This window comes from Condylostylus longicornis, unplaced genomic scaffold (assembly GCF_029603195.1).
Source record: "Condylostylus longicornis isolate FDR11 unplaced genomic scaffold, ASM2960319v2 ptg000064l, whole genome shotgun sequence".
Classification (NCBI taxonomy): Eukaryota; Metazoa; Arthropoda; class Insecta; order Diptera; family Dolichopodidae; genus Condylostylus; species Condylostylus longicornis.
The window spans coordinates 100,779-116,933 of NW_026578032.1; the positions used below are offsets into that span (position 1 = coordinate 100,779).

Genomic DNA, 16,155 nt, shown 5'->3' on the forward strand with positions numbered 1-16,155 from the left:
TAAAATTTATAAATTAAACTTAATTAATTTGTATAGTTTTTAAAATAAAATTAAAATAATTTTGATATTTTAAATTTGAAATATTGTTTTCCGTCTACAAATTAACAATAAAAATTTTTTTATTAAATTTGAAATATAATTAAAAATATTTAATTTGAAAATTATTTATGTACATATAAAATGTATTCTGATAAAATTTAATATTATAAATTTAAGTTTTTTAATAAAAATATTTAAAAATAAAAAATTTCAAATTAAACTTAAAATTTACGTGAAAAAATTGTTCTTCCATTACAGTTCAAAATAAAATTATTCTCAAGAAGAAGTTTAATATTAAAAGTAAAAAATTAATATGAAATTGTAGGACAAAAATCAATTCAAAAAATTCTTTCAAAATTTACATAAATTTTTTAAACATTTTATATTAGTTATAAATGAAATGAAAATAAAATATAAGCTCATGACTCATTTAAAAATATTATTAATTAATTATTAGAATTATTAATTAATTTTATGTTACATAATTTTAAGTTTTTTTTTTACATATAATAAAATATAAATTATAATTTTTATATCTTTATTTAAATATTAAAATATATTTTTTTAAAAATGCATTATTAATAATATTAATATATATTTGATATATGCATTTATTCATACAATATATAGAATATAAAATGGCGAATTGAAGAAAAAAAATAACCTAAAATATAATCAAATCTATTTTACAATTTTGTATTTTAAAATATTTACCAATTTGTTTAAATTGAATTAATTCAAATTAATTAATTTTTTATTAACAATAATTTTGAATATTAATAATATTTTCGGTTTCCATAATCATAACTAATTTCAAAATCTACAATGTAACAGATTAAGTTTAGTTGGGATAACGGAATAAATTAATTAAAAAACATCATAATATTATTTACATACAAACATAAATAAATTTTATTTGTTTTCATATAAATTAGGAAAAATTAGGAAAATAATTTTTATAATTTTTATTTTTAATAAAAATTTAATTAAAAAAAAAATATAACAATTAAATAATAAAATAATTGTTATTCGTTTTAAAAATTTCGTTTTATTATTTGTTAATAAAGAAATAATTAATTATTTTTAGAATAAATTGTTATTAAGTTGATTGAATTGACAAAAAAAAAATGTTAAAATAATAATTTTTTCGTTTAAGTACAATTGCCATAATAATATTATGAAGTGAGCTACAAATTATTTCGGAATAACAGAATCAACTGGAGTACATAGAATTAATATTACAAATTATTTAAAATTTATAAGTAGTAAGAGTTTGTAAATTGTATTTTAAAAAATTCCTGGTTTCTTGAATGACAACAATATTTTTAATGGTATGCCGAAATTGAAATTGGAATTTAATTTATGTCAATGAAAGAGGCATTACTAGTATGGATTTGGATTACAAAGGGTTTTGATTAAAAATTACATTTAAACAGAATACATATTATTAATATAATATATGAAGAAATTCCAGAAATTCTAAATACTTATATGGAATACAATAAGTTGTGAATGGGGTAAAAGGTATTTTAATTGAAAATTTTTATTAATTTAAGAATTATTTTAAAATAATGAAGTTTTGCTATATATATGAATGACTATTTTTTTCTTTACAGTAATCCCTCTCATAATGTAATTTTGGGATTTCATTATAGGGGGGTTCCGAAAAAACTAATCAGCTCTATCACGAATTCCATTCGTAGAATCCTACGAATTACGAACATAACTACTACGTAGACTTTTGAATGATCATAAATTCCTTTCGTAGAGATTATAAATCACCAATAACAGTATCATTTTTCGGATTATCAAAATCACTATTTTATTTCAGCTATCAAGTGTAAAATTATACTTTATTGTTGCTATTTGAGGAAACAAATTTCATAAAAGAGGATATTTTTTAAAATTTTCAGAAAAAAAAAACTTTTGTTTTGGCAATATCAATTCACTTCTATTCATGGTAGCTGTATTAGAGTAACTCAAACAAAGAAATTTAAAACTTGAAATTTTAATACAACCATTCTCTTTAAATTGCTTAAGTGTGATTATTTCTTTCACACATTCTGAGGGTAATTTTTACTACGAACGTAAATTATGATTACTCCATTACGAATATCCGAAGCAGAATTTTTGTAATTCGTAATTAACAATATGATATTCATAATTTGCCGAATTTCTGAGCTATGAACGAAATTCATGATAGGGCTGAATGTTTGCCGAAATTACAATTTATTAATTGCATTTATGAATTTAGAGAGGAGTTCAAAAGTAGTAAAAATAGAAATTGGATTATTAAATATTACAAATGACTTTATTTTGATTTGGAAGTTTTTGATTGCTTTTATTTGCCGAATACGGTAAAAATTACGTTAAATGAAAATAATATGAGAAACAAAATCTACATACGAGTATTATATTGAAATTATTTAGCAAGAGGTTACGTTATAGGGAAGAGATATAATTGTTGTATGTATCAATTTGTATGAATATTTTATGCATATATCATCTTAATACTCTTATATAAAATAAAATTTATATATAAATATATATATTATTTTATACATTATTTTATACATTAATGTGTATACAAAATTTAATATTCTTATAGTATACAATATAATATTATAACTCTTAAATATGTAAGTCTATTTATCGCTTAAATTTTAATAATATTGTTTTCCAATTTTTTTTTCAAAATTCTTTTCAAATTTACAATAATATTTATTTTGAAAATTAATATAATTAAATAAAATAATAATAATTACAATATAACTGTATTAAAACACAATAATATTATGTTTTGTGTCGTCCGTCTTATGTGTTAGATTTTCTCTGTTTGTTTTTTTTTTGAACAAAATTCATTCTTACAAATATTTTTTATTATTTCTTAATTTTAATTTAGTTTTTATATTCTATTTTTTTTTTCTCTTTTGATTTTATTGTATTTTTGGCAGTGAGCACGAAATGAAAAATGAAATTTAAAAAATTGCCAAAATTGCCTATTTTAGAACAAATCAAAACAAAAAAAAAAATAATTAAGAAGTTTTTTTGTAAAATATTAAAAATTAATTTTATAATATAAAAAAGGGTTTTTTGTATTTTTTTTTTTTGTAAATTTATAATTTTTTAAATTTTTTTTATTTTATCACAATGTAGTCTTTTTTTTTTTTTTAATTATTATTATTTTTTTTCTTTCTTGGTATTTTTAATTTAGAATTAATCAATTTGATTGCAATTAATATCCGGATATTAAAAATTGAGAATTTAATTCTGAAATCGGTAAGAGTTTCGAACCGAAAATTATAAGAAATTAGAAATTATTAAGGGAATAATGAAATTTTGCCAGTAGGTTTTTTAATTTAATATATTCTTGTAAAAGAATTATCGAAAACTAGAAAACATATTTGAAAATTTAAGCTCCCTTGCAGGTCATATTGTTAAAATGAACATTTTAAATTAAAAACTTTTAGAAAACCAGTTGAATGCTGATGGAATACAGTAAATATTTTATATTCACAAAAATATTTCTAATAATTCATTATTTTCAATATGTTTTCAACAAATTTAAGGTTCCAATTGTCTGCTGAAACCAATTTTCGCTAAAATGAAATAAAATCCTACTGGCAACTGCTGCTAGAATATAAAAGAATATTTCATTTAAAATATTCCGATTGAAACGTACCATGAAATTAAATGAATTTATTATATGAGACTTGTGTTATCGATTTCAGAAATAATAATTTTAAAATAACCTCAATATATTTTAATTAATTTTGTTATTTCTTTATTTATTTTCCAAATAGTTATTAAGAATAGTTAAGGAATATTATAAGGTATAAGGTTATTTTATACAAACGGGTTTTATTTTTCAATTATTATTAGATATTTATAAAGCCATTAAATAAGTTTAAGTTATGTTCCAAGATTGAAAATATTTCAATTTAGAGATTTTAACTAAATTTTCCATTTAATTATTTGAAACGATTTGTTTTTCTTTTCTTTTCTAGTTTTTAATAAGAGCTTTGAATAAAAATTTTCGATTTTTAATTAATTAAATTAAAAATTTTAGGATTTTAACTGGCGTAGGAACGTCGAACTGGAACTGGTGGTGGAATTTTTGATTTTTTCATTGGTGACGGTTGTTTTTTAATTGGTTGTTCTTCCTAAAAATAGAAAAATGGAAAAAATTCGAATTAAATTAAAGAAATATAAGAAAATATGCCGAAAGATAAATTTAAAATACAAGATAAAATCAAATATACAAGATTCGGTTCAAAATGCATTTCTTTTACCTTTTTAGGTGAAGTTGTAGCTATTCTTTTCCAGCCATTACTTTTTCGCCATACTGAATTTGATGTACTATAACTAGTGCTAGGTATTGCAATTTCTTTTAATTTAATTGCCGATTGCGGTATCATAGATGATTGTACTTCACTTTTTATTGATAATTTATTTTTACTTGTATTCGTTTTATTATTAAGCGTTAATAGATTTTCATCAATACTATAGGAAGGATTTAAATTTTCACATTCTTTTAAATAACAATTTGTATTTGATATTATTGGTATTCCTTCAGATTCACTTGAAGAACAGCTTGTAACTAATGCACGACCAGCTTCACTTGGTGTTGGACTTGGTCCTGATTTTTTATTTTTTGTTGTTCTAATATTTAATTTTTTATCACTATTACTATTATTTTCTTTATTTAAATTATTATTATTTTGTCCTCCCATTTCAATAATAATTTCATCATCATCATTAGAATTATTTTCTATTTGATAATGATTATTTTCATTATCATCATCATCGTCATCATCATCTTCATCATCAGTTTCAGCATCCATATGAGAATAAAGACTATGTGTACTACCGGATGGAATATTAACAAGTTTATAAAAATCTCTAGTAAAATCAGTACATGTTAATTCTTCATCATCAGAATAAACGATCTATGTAAGAATGAAACAAAATTAACAAAATTAATATAATATATTCTTAATTAGGCAACATATTAATTAATTATTACCGTTTCTTTTAATAATTGTGATATTTCTTCTGATTGTGAATCAATCATTGTTGAATTTAAATAACTTGAATTCCATATCCAATCATGTTCATGTTCATTACCATCATCATCTAATGTTATAACACCCAATTCATCTTGTGACATACTCCAATCTTCCATTTCAGCTGAACATGGTTCAGCTGCTAATAGCCATTGTTCTGGTTCTTCTGGTAAATCTTCTAAATGACTATTTGATGGTTGAGGTTGTCCGCTACTCATAGTACAATAACCTTCATCTTTACCTTTAGCAGGACTTGCTGATAATGCAGCATTTTGAGCTTCTAAATCTTTAACACGATTTTTTAACATAGAAACCTCTAACTTAAGACTATCTTCATTAACTAATGCATGAACTATTTTGCCCATAACATCATCTAAACAATGCTCATATTGTCTAACACGTTGCTGTAATTGTTTATTCTCTTGTTGTAATGTATTAAGAATAGTTTCTTGTCTAGCGAATCGAGCCTATTTTATTAAATACGAATAATATTATTAAAATTATTTTAAATTTTATATAAAATTTTTTTCAATTCTGTAATCACCTGTAAAGCTTTATGATCTCGACATACTTGAATTGCTCTCCTTTCTTTTGATTTTATTGTGCGATTCATACTAAAAATATAAGATAAAATAATTATTAAAAACATTTTATCACATAAACGATTAAAGCTGATTATATAGTTCAAATTTTAATATCATAAGCTGTTGAGGGTTTCTTTAGTACTGCGCGCTTAGTAATTTATAGATTCCTTTTAAATAAAATCAAAATCAAGAAGGTATTTTTGATTTTATTGAATGCATCCCACTTTTCACAAGAGGGTGTTACCTGTCTTCATTTACTACTCTATAACTGATGTTATAAAATATTAAAGAACGTCAAGAACACAAAAATATTAAATTTTATTAAAGACTAGACGAAAGATGTGTGATACCGTAGCATGTAGGTATATAAATTATTATTTTGTTTAGCAACTTATATGACACCCGTCAACACAAAAATAAGGTAAACAATAATTTATATAATAAAATTTACCTACAAAATACTTGAAAATTTAATATTAACTTTATTTTGCTTCGGTATTTTGTTGAGAATTTTTTAGAAAGCAATGAAATTTTTTTTTATTGAAGTAGAATATTGCAGTAGATTTACTGCACATTATTAATTGATCTAATTATTGATTTAGGATGAGACAACCATATGTTGAATAATTTTAAAGTTTTTAAAAGGTAAAATTTAAATTCAGGGAAAATTTGTGATATTAGGGTCGGCCCATTAAAGTTTGGTATATATTGAGGGCATTAATACTTGATTATTAATACCTGATTTAACATTCTTGCTTTTATTAGGATTTCTTTTATGATGTGCCGATCAAATTAATTTATTCCGAAAATATCAAAAATATTGTAGACGAGTTTTTGATTTTCAGTTTGAAATTTTTTTGTATCAATACAAAAATTAGCATATTATATTCACAAAATCATCGCAAATAATGGAATATGCAGACGATATACTGATAATGGCACGAAGATTCAGGGCGATGACTGAAAGCTTCGCAAAAGTTGAAAACGAAACATCCAAATTGGGCCTGAAAATAAATGAAAACAAGACCAAATACTTGAAAATGACCAGGCAAGTTAGTAGAAGGCAGTTGCAAAATATTACAATTATTTTATAGTTTATTAACAGTAGTTTTAATTATTTTGGCTATATAATTCGTCAAGATAGCAGCATGCATTCAACAATTCAGAGTAGAATTTAGGTGGGCGACTACACAAACAGGAAATTAATTACATCAAAGTTATTGCCACGAAACTCAAAATTGACGATTTATAAAACATTAATACGACCTGTGGTAACATACAGTAGTGAAACATGATCGATGACAACAGCTGATATGGATGCTTTACGAATTTTTGAGAATTTTCGAAAGATTTTTAATCCGAAAAAACTTGCAAATGGTGAATAGGAAAGACGGAGCAACAGTGAACTTAAGCATCTGATAGGGGGCGAAGATATAATTAGATTTATTATGTCACAAAGGTTAAAATGGGCTGGTCATGTCACTAGGATAGGTGAAAAAAGAGCATAAGGTAGAGTTTTTAGAAATCATCCTTATCTTACTCGGCCGAGAGAAAGACCCAGGACAAGATGGTTAGATGATGTTGAAAATAACGCACAAACTATTGAAGTTCTAAATTGGAGAACGATGGCTCAAGATAGATTAACATGGAGGGGCATTGTGAAGAAGGCAAAGGCTAACCTGGGGCTGTAGTCCAAAATGATAATGATGATGATGACAAAAATTAATAAACTTAAGAGTCGAATTGAATTGAAAACTATAATGAACATGAGTTCCTACTATACATAAAATGATATTGCATGTTATCCTTGAGGCAGAAACTTATGACCATTGCAGAAAAGAGACTCTGAATTTCTTATACATTACAGACATTTAATTATATTGTACAAGTAAAATAGAGAAAAAAAAAATAATTTGTAAAATAAATGAACAGTTATTCCTTGTTTTTTTTCTCTTACCTTTCTAATTGTTCCTTCAAATCTTTTTCTAGTGTCGGTGACCCGCATTGGCTCTGAAAACAAAAAAAAAGAGTAAAATGAAATTCGTTCATTAATAATAATGGTTTATAATAAAAAGAATAAAATTGCAAAAAAAGTTGAATATTAAAAAAAAATCCTAGTAATTTTTGAGATACCAAAAAAAAACAGTAGTGATTTCCTTTGTTTCGTCTCTAAATAAAATATAAAAATTACAATTCAAGCAAAAAAAAAAAAAACATGCAATATTTCAGAATTATTTTGAAAGAAAACAAAAGAAAAATGGTGGACTGAAAAGTGGACAAATAAAAAAAACCAAAATTGCATTAAAATAATTACAAGAAAAATTTTCTATTTTTATTGTTGTCAGCAACCGCACACTAATGATAATAAAATTTTAAATTTTTTTTGCTGTCATGATAGCAAATACATAGCTAGTTGTGCTATCATCACAATGTCCGCCATGTTTATACTATTCATTTATAATTATAAATGCGAAGTCATCAACACAATATTGCGTTTTTCTATTCGCAAATTTTTTTGACATATAGAGCAGGTATGTATAATATTAATTTTTATTCTATATAATTTATATAACAGCTACTAACTAAAACAATTATATATACTTCAATTATTATTAATATTAATATCAAAATTGAAGTTTTTTCTTCGGAATTACGAAGATAACACTTCGATTTTCACATATAAATAGATTGTTATATTAGCAATATTCCGTATTGTCAAAAATAAAGTTTGGAGGCCGCCTTTATACCGTACTTAAATCTTAAACTAGATACAATAACTCGGCATTGTCCAATTTGTCAAATTCGGCAAAACAAAATTTTTGCTTTGCGTTTCGGAATAAAAATTATTACTTTTTTACAATACTATGATTAACGGACGCTGGTAATACTTATCGTTAAAATTTTACCGAAAAAACACTTAAACTAATAAGGAAGGCGATAAATGGTCAAAATTTGCGTTTTTTTACAATATGTAATACATATATTGTCACTTAAATAGTTCGTAAGTTTGGAGTTTGTTAGAAAGGCGGTAGCAATGTTTTTTTCCTGTAATTGAATTTTTTCCCAAAAAAAAAATCATTCTGTATAGGAAAAACAGGAAAATAGTTCTTCTGTTGAACAACCACGATAATAAAAAATTTTGACCAATTTAAAAAAATTACCAAAAAGAGTAAAAATGTATCACATAAAGGAGAGTCTGACTAATTTTTATATTTTATAGTTATTTTAGTGGTGCACCGCATTAAAGTTATGTAGGTACTTAAGAAAAACTAAGTTCTTATGTTTTCGGGACGTCTTTTTCATTTACTTAAAATTATAAATAATAGTAAAAAAATACTAGTATTTTTAACAAAAAACTGCTTCTTTGGTTATCCCATTCAAAAATTTTGTATTTAATTATTATACTTAATTTTTTACTAAAAACATTAATAGAAACTAATTAACACCATCATATACAATGTGCTGTCCGATGTCCAATCGCAATATGTTTAATTAAAATTGCATATTTTTTTTAATAAAGAAGCTTTAAGATTATAATTTGTTGAGACCTCATACTCAACACCCATGCTTATATAGAAGTGTTTTCATATAAAATCATTCATTTTAAATACAAAATTTTAATTTATTATGCATATGAAATTGTTCATTGAATTTAAATAAAAATTTTAATAAAAATTTTTCATAAATTTTTTCATTTTAAATTATTGGGAGGCATGGGAATTTCATCGAGATTAATGTGCATGAATTAATCCAAATCCTGTAAAATGATCAGAACTAGAAAGCAAAACATTTAATGTTCATTTCAATTTCATTTTAAATTTTCTATACATTTACAAAGAGTACAAAATTTTTTAAAGTTGAGCATATAAAAATAAAAGCGAAAATTTTGGGGTAAACGGACAAAAAAAAAAGAATTATGTTATGTCCTCATTAATATTCAAATATATTTTATCACATTATTATAAAAATATTTGTATATGTATAGTTATATATGTGACACGTACATAATATATATTTAAGGACAATGCAACAATCAACTGAAAAAAAAATCATCCCCCCAAGAAAAATATACTATAGAATGTTTTTTTTTAAGGAAAGAGGACAATTCAAGCAAACCTGGTTATTCTATATAATCTACATAGAGAACTACAATGAGATGAAAATGGTTTACATTCTAACATATATACATATATACATACATATACATAAATTTATAAATTGATATAACCATTAACCGGGAGATAAGTTTTTTGTATTTGTTTATATACAGAGAGAAAAAAAAAATGGAAACACTTAACTGTATATGATGTCCTTTTTAATGGTAATAATCTTTTTAATATTGTATGAATAAATATGTATGCAAAAAAAAAATATAACCTCAATAAATTTTCAAAATTTAAGGAACAGCTTGATTTAATGGAAAAAATGATTTTTTAGTTTTTTTTTTCTTAAATTTTCAATGTTCTTATATATAGAGGGAAAAATTAAAAAGAGTGCGTGAATTAAAATTTATGATTTTTAAATAAAAAATTTAAAATTTCCGCATGGTCATTGTACAAAAATATTTCGTAAATTTAGTACGAGAAAATTTGAGTTTTATTTAACTAAAATGAGAAATGTATGACGACCAACCTGGCCTCTTTTGTCTTTAAATATTTCGAGTAAATTTTTTTTTGTGAAAATTTTTAAAAATTTATTGATGTTTTCTCTTATATGTTCTTATTCTCTTTATATTGTTTGTTTACGCCAGCTAAAATAATTGTCATTCTACACAGTAAAAAATTTCTGTAATTTTACGCAATTTTTCCTACAACATTATTCATAGTACTCACAACGATTTATTAAGCAAAACTCTCAAAAACCTTATTTTCTCCGAGTAATTTTACATTCTTTATGCAATATTACAGATTTTGCTGTCTACATTACATTACGGTTAATATAAATTATTACAATGAAATAGTAAAAAACTGGAGTTCAGAATGAGGAAGTACACAAGAAGTATGTGACAATAAATTATTAGCCATTAAAATTCAAATAAATTCTACATAGCAATTAAAATTGTAACCCATAGCTGTATGAAGATGACCGTCATATAGCAATTAATGTTTTTTTTTCCGAAAGAAAGAACTGATGTGCCAAATACATAAATATAAAATTAGAAAAAACTTAAAATAGTAACAATTAATGCATGTTTTAACAATGAGTCCTAAATGAGAAAGTATAAAAAAATTTAGAGATGATGAAAATGCAGATATATTTGATGAACAGGATACAAAGACATTGGAAGCCGTTGATAATGAGTTATATCTGGTTGATGATCTGGGATATGCGACACCTACCATTCCCAAAATTTCCAAAAATTGAATATTAGTTGCTGCTACATGCGTAAACTATTGAATGGCAAATGTAAATTTTTAATTTGAAGATTAAATTGAAAACCATTTTGAAAGTGTCCTACAAATATATCCATATCAAGGAAGATCCTATTTTCAATTTTGAATAAAAGTCAAAGAGAAGTCAAAATTGAAAAGCTAAATAAAGTATGTATACAGTATTGTCAAGTACAAGTTAGAAATTCTAATTCAATTGCGAGGCAAGCTATTAAATAATAATGAAAAGAGAGCACCTACTAACAACATTATAAATTCAATAAATTATGTAAGTATACGAAATATGCCATAATTAAGTTTATTTATAATTTTGAAAAAGGAGCGACATTTTAATTATAAAATATTATGATCGTCACACAAGAACTGTTAATATCCTCACTGTTATATCCTCAAAATTATTAGAGGTTTCCGAGTAAACATGAATATTAAATTTATTAATACAAAATTTGTTTTTACCTAATTTTAGAAGCACAAGGGCTATTAAACTACTACTTCTAATATAATTTTATTAAATTTTGGGGCAAACACATACATATATACAAAAATTATAATTTATGATCTGTAAACTAATATACTTTTCTAATTTATTTAATGTGGGGCATGTAGGCATTAAAAAAAAAACTATTCATTTGTTGTTTTAATTGTCCCTCTCTTACTCATTGTTTTTTAATTTATTTGTTTTGGTCAGCAATTTTTCACTATTATAATAATTAACTATTTTTCCAAGTTTACACTATACTATTATACAGTATAACATTTTAAATGTAATTTAAAAATTTTATTATGGAAATAAACAAAAATTTATTGTTTTTAATTTACTTAAACAAAACTAAAAGTTAATAAAAAAAAAATTTTACTGCAAATTTACTACAAATTTTTTTTTTCCAATTTCGCTCGAAATATTCGCGAAAATATGCTGACTCACATGAAATTTTCCTTGTAATAGAAAATCCTTACTATTTATAAATTTTAATATTGAATTATTATTGTTGTTGAATCAAAAACCAAAATAACATGTAAGAAAAGCGAACGCCGAACATAACTCCGTTTTTATGTGTGTCTGTGCGTCTGTCTATTCTATATAAATACACATAGAAACTTCTATTGTCTTCTTATTTATCTCTTATACTATGTGATTTTATTCTTATACACTTAAAACTCTTATGTATATGAAAGTGTGTATGTATATAAAATTACATAATCTATATATATTTACTTACATTATCTTTTAAATCATTAGATAAGTGAATTTCAATGCCATTTGAATTATTTTTCAATGTAAATAACCGCAATTTAAATATAAAATAGGAAACTATCACACCACATACTATAAAAAGTGAAAGCTTATAAAAAAATATTATATTATAAAAATCTACGGAATAGAAAATTTTTGGTTGTATCATAAAAAACCGACACCGGAAAACTGAGTCATACAAAAAATAAGAAAATACCTTAAGGCTACCATGTTGACTTGTTTTAAAAAATACAAAAGGATCAGAACAAGACAACAAACAGAAAAACAGAAAATATAAATGACAAACAAACCAAAAAATACAATAGAAAAATTTATAGGAAAAATTCTATTGTTAAAATAGAAGAAAAATAATAAAGGGAGAGTCCTTGTTGTAATTTTTCACATTCGCCGAATTAATCGTCGTCGTGTCTCTTAGGGTTGGCGGGTTCGATTTGGTCGTTTTTCATTGTGTTTATTCTTTTATTTTTTTAAACACGCGTTATTTTGAATATATGGAAAAGACACATTGGAAAACTCATCTACTTATGTGTAAATAAATGAAATTATTGTTGTTATTTCTAAGAGTTATTTATATACATACATACATATATGCAAATAGGTTTTGCAAATTTAAAAAATTATTGATAAAATATTTTGAACAGCTTGTTAAATAACATTGTATCTAATATGTTCACATATTTTGAAGAACAAAATAAGCTTTCGGTTCGTTAAAATGGGAACAGAAATTCCGGGTTTACTCAAAATATTTGAAATGTACTACCGAGTTTAAGACCCTCATATGAGATATTTTATAATTAATATTTTCTAGTCAAGGAGGAATTTATATTGATAAAACGAAAATTTAAGTTTCAGAACTTGCGAAATCGATTTCGAACTTTGTAAATGAACATATTTCTGTAGAAATTGAACAAATTACAATTTGAATATTGTTATTATAGAGATCCAAATCAACCATTTGACATTGATAACTGTAACTGTGACAGGCAAGTAGGCTGAGGATTTCCGGATCAGATGATTGCCGGGAGTGTTAAGACGTCGGGCTGATGGGGGACGAGTACGCGTTTTTTCAGCGAGAGGCCCAGTCTAATTCGAAGGAGAAGACGTTTTTTGAGAAAATATCGGTTTGATGGATTGAAAGAGCTTGAGAGACCCCTGTGGGTGATTTACTGAACTTTGTTTATCGATTTGGATGGGGAGATAAATTTAGCGGGTATTTCGAAGCAAATTAAACTATGACAAGTGAAACGTCAAAAGGGACAATTAAAACAAGAAAAATTAGAAACAGTAAAAAAAATTCCCGCTATATTTTTAAATGTTTGTTTATCTTCTATATAAATTTATGTATGAGTTAAAAATAGAATATGAGTAAACAAAAATTCCTAAATAAATAAAATTATGAATAAAAGAGAGCATAAGTGGTATTATAATAGTATAGTAGAGTATAGTTTTTATGGTAGTAGTAGTAAAATAATCGTAACATATAATGTCAATAACAATATTATTAAAAAAAAAAATTGCCAAGAGTAACATAATCGTAAATTATATGTGATTAAAAATTCCTTTTTAAGTTTTTCCACTCATACATATGTGAAATTTATTTTGCATTTTCATTATAAACTACTTACACACATACAATATATTTGAGTTCCATGGAAATTTTAAATAAGTGAATAAGTGCATGAAGGGAATTTTTTTTTTTTAAATGAAGTGGGCTAAATGGAAATGAAAAGAAAACATAATATTTGCACCCTTTTTAATAATAACTCACAAAATGAAAAACTCCGACCCTTCCGAAAATTTTTTCTCATTTTTTTTTTAAATGATTTGGTAAAATTCATTTTCGAAAAAAAAATCACAGTATGGGGTTGAATTGAATTTGTTAATACTAAAATTTTCATAAAATTTTCCTCTCTTATTTTTTTTACTATTGTTTTTTTTTCATAATAAGTTTAAAAGAAATGAAAGAAAAAAAAAACAAGTTGAAAATAACTGAGGTGAATATAAAAAGTAAATTAAGCGCATATTTGCATTTCACTTGCCGCCACACAGAATAAGGAATAAAAAACAACGCAAAAAAAAATTCGTAACAAATTGTGTGCAAATACTCACTTGCAGACATTAAAATAAAAAAAAAAGGCTAAAAGGACAACAGAAGAAAAAAAAAACATAGTATTAAAAGTTGCAAGCAAGTTCAAGAAATTTGTTGTTTATGTCCTTTTGAGTTAAAATGAGAGTATTATAGGGTAAATTATAAATTTGCGAATTATGTTCATATTTTTACAAGCCTTATTTGTCATTCCGTTAATATTATTAAGTTGCCGGGAAGTAATAAACTTGAAATAAAATTAAGCTAGTTGTGTTATGGAGTTAGGGCAGAATTTTTTTGCGAGGGGTATCCGAGCTCAATTGTAAATTTTATTGCCTCGAATTTTAGGCTACATTACTTTGATTATAGTCTAAACATTTCAAAATTCACAACAATTGTAAAGAAATTTAAAGTTTTCTCGAAATTCTTAAGTAATTTTTTGTAATTTTACAATTAATTAAAGATATTTGCATACATACCCGAGAGTAACGAATACGAGTACACTTGATTATAAAACAGATTTACTCTCTTGGTCTTGTATACATTTTTCTAATTTAAATATTTGGCTGTAATCTATATTCAACTATGCCAAAACCAATATCCAAAATTTGGAATTAGTTGATTTAAATTGGTGTTGTAGTAGCTATACTTTCGTAAATTTAGAAAAATGACTTCATGTAATACGCAAATCGCAAATGTGCGCATGTGTAATTAGATAAATTACTACTATATATTGATTGCGCACATTTTTGACAAATGTCATTCGCTAAATATTTTGTGTTTTCATTTATATTAATTAAAAATAGAAAATACGAAGTACATAGAATCTTTCATTTTTATATTTTATTTTACTTTAGAATTTGTCAAATATTCTAGCAAATGTTGGCCAAAAAACCGTTAGCAACCTTGCGTTAGCAACTATATTTTCGTGCATATTTTTGTCACAAAATTATTTACGCATCGCACCGCAAATGCGCAAAGACTTGTGATGCGTGTTTTTTTACATGTTAGGGCCCCTTGCGTAAAATATAATTTATTGGACCTACAATTTTAAGATTTGATATTTTCTTTTGAACTTGATGCAATATTTTGACCTATTTTATCTCATCAAAAGTAAAAAATTTGAAAATTTGTACTAACTTTATAAAATTACTCAAATTCAATTCTAATATAAATACAAAAAATAACATCAATTCAGAAGGTATTCTACAACATTTACTCGAGCAATGTGTACAGTCATATATACATTCATATTTATATCACAAAACCATTAAGACCTTTCGTATAATATAAATGGCATAACTAATTTATAAATACTGATCACAACTGTACCAAAACGACAACAAATAATTATTATTACAAAAAATAGGAAAAAAAAGGCAACCATTTAAATATTAACAACCATTTTTATAACATAGATAATGTTTTAATTAAAACCTAAAACATAACATGGGTCAGTTCCATCATCCTATATAATTATCTCTCTTTTTTCCTTTAATAATATAAAAATGTATAATCTTTTCAGAAAATTAAAAATAAATAATGCATTAAACTGGCATTAACTGACTTGTGATTGAAGTGACTCTACTATTCATTCATTTATATTTCAAACACAATACAAAAGAATACATACTTGTTTGACAGTTTACAAATCCAAAAAAATTCTACCCCAAAACAAAATTATTTTGCATTAAATTGTGCCAAACGAAACACACAAAAAAATTTCATTTTAAAG

The 16,155-nt window shown here is 24.3% G+C and overlaps 1 protein-coding gene across 4 annotated transcripts in view; it reads right to left on the bottom strand.

Moving 5' to 3' along the window:
- Positions 1-3,203: 3,203 nt before the first annotated feature.
- LOC129612213 (putative uncharacterized protein DDB_G0287265) overlaps positions 3,204-16,155 on the bottom strand; it is a 180,493-nt gene continuing 167,541 nt past the window's right edge. For 3 of the 4 annotated variants that reach the window (XM_055525734.1, XM_055525735.1, XM_055525736.1), the window contains exons 5-9: positions 7,647-7,699; positions 5,650-5,719; positions 5,066-5,572; positions 4,332-4,988; positions 3,205-4,202 (exon numbers count right to left, since the gene is read on the bottom strand). In XM_055525734.1, coding sequence (XP_055381709.1) covers positions 4,113-4,202; positions 4,332-4,988; positions 5,066-5,572; positions 5,650-5,719; positions 7,647-7,699 — 1,377 coding nt within the window. In that variant the 3' untranslated portion in view covers positions 3,205-4,112. Of the gene's footprint in view, positions 4,203-4,331; positions 4,989-5,065; positions 5,573-5,649; positions 5,720-7,646; positions 7,700-16,155 lie in introns of all 4 variants that reach the window. The other variant, XM_055525737.1, reaches the window with a different exon arrangement.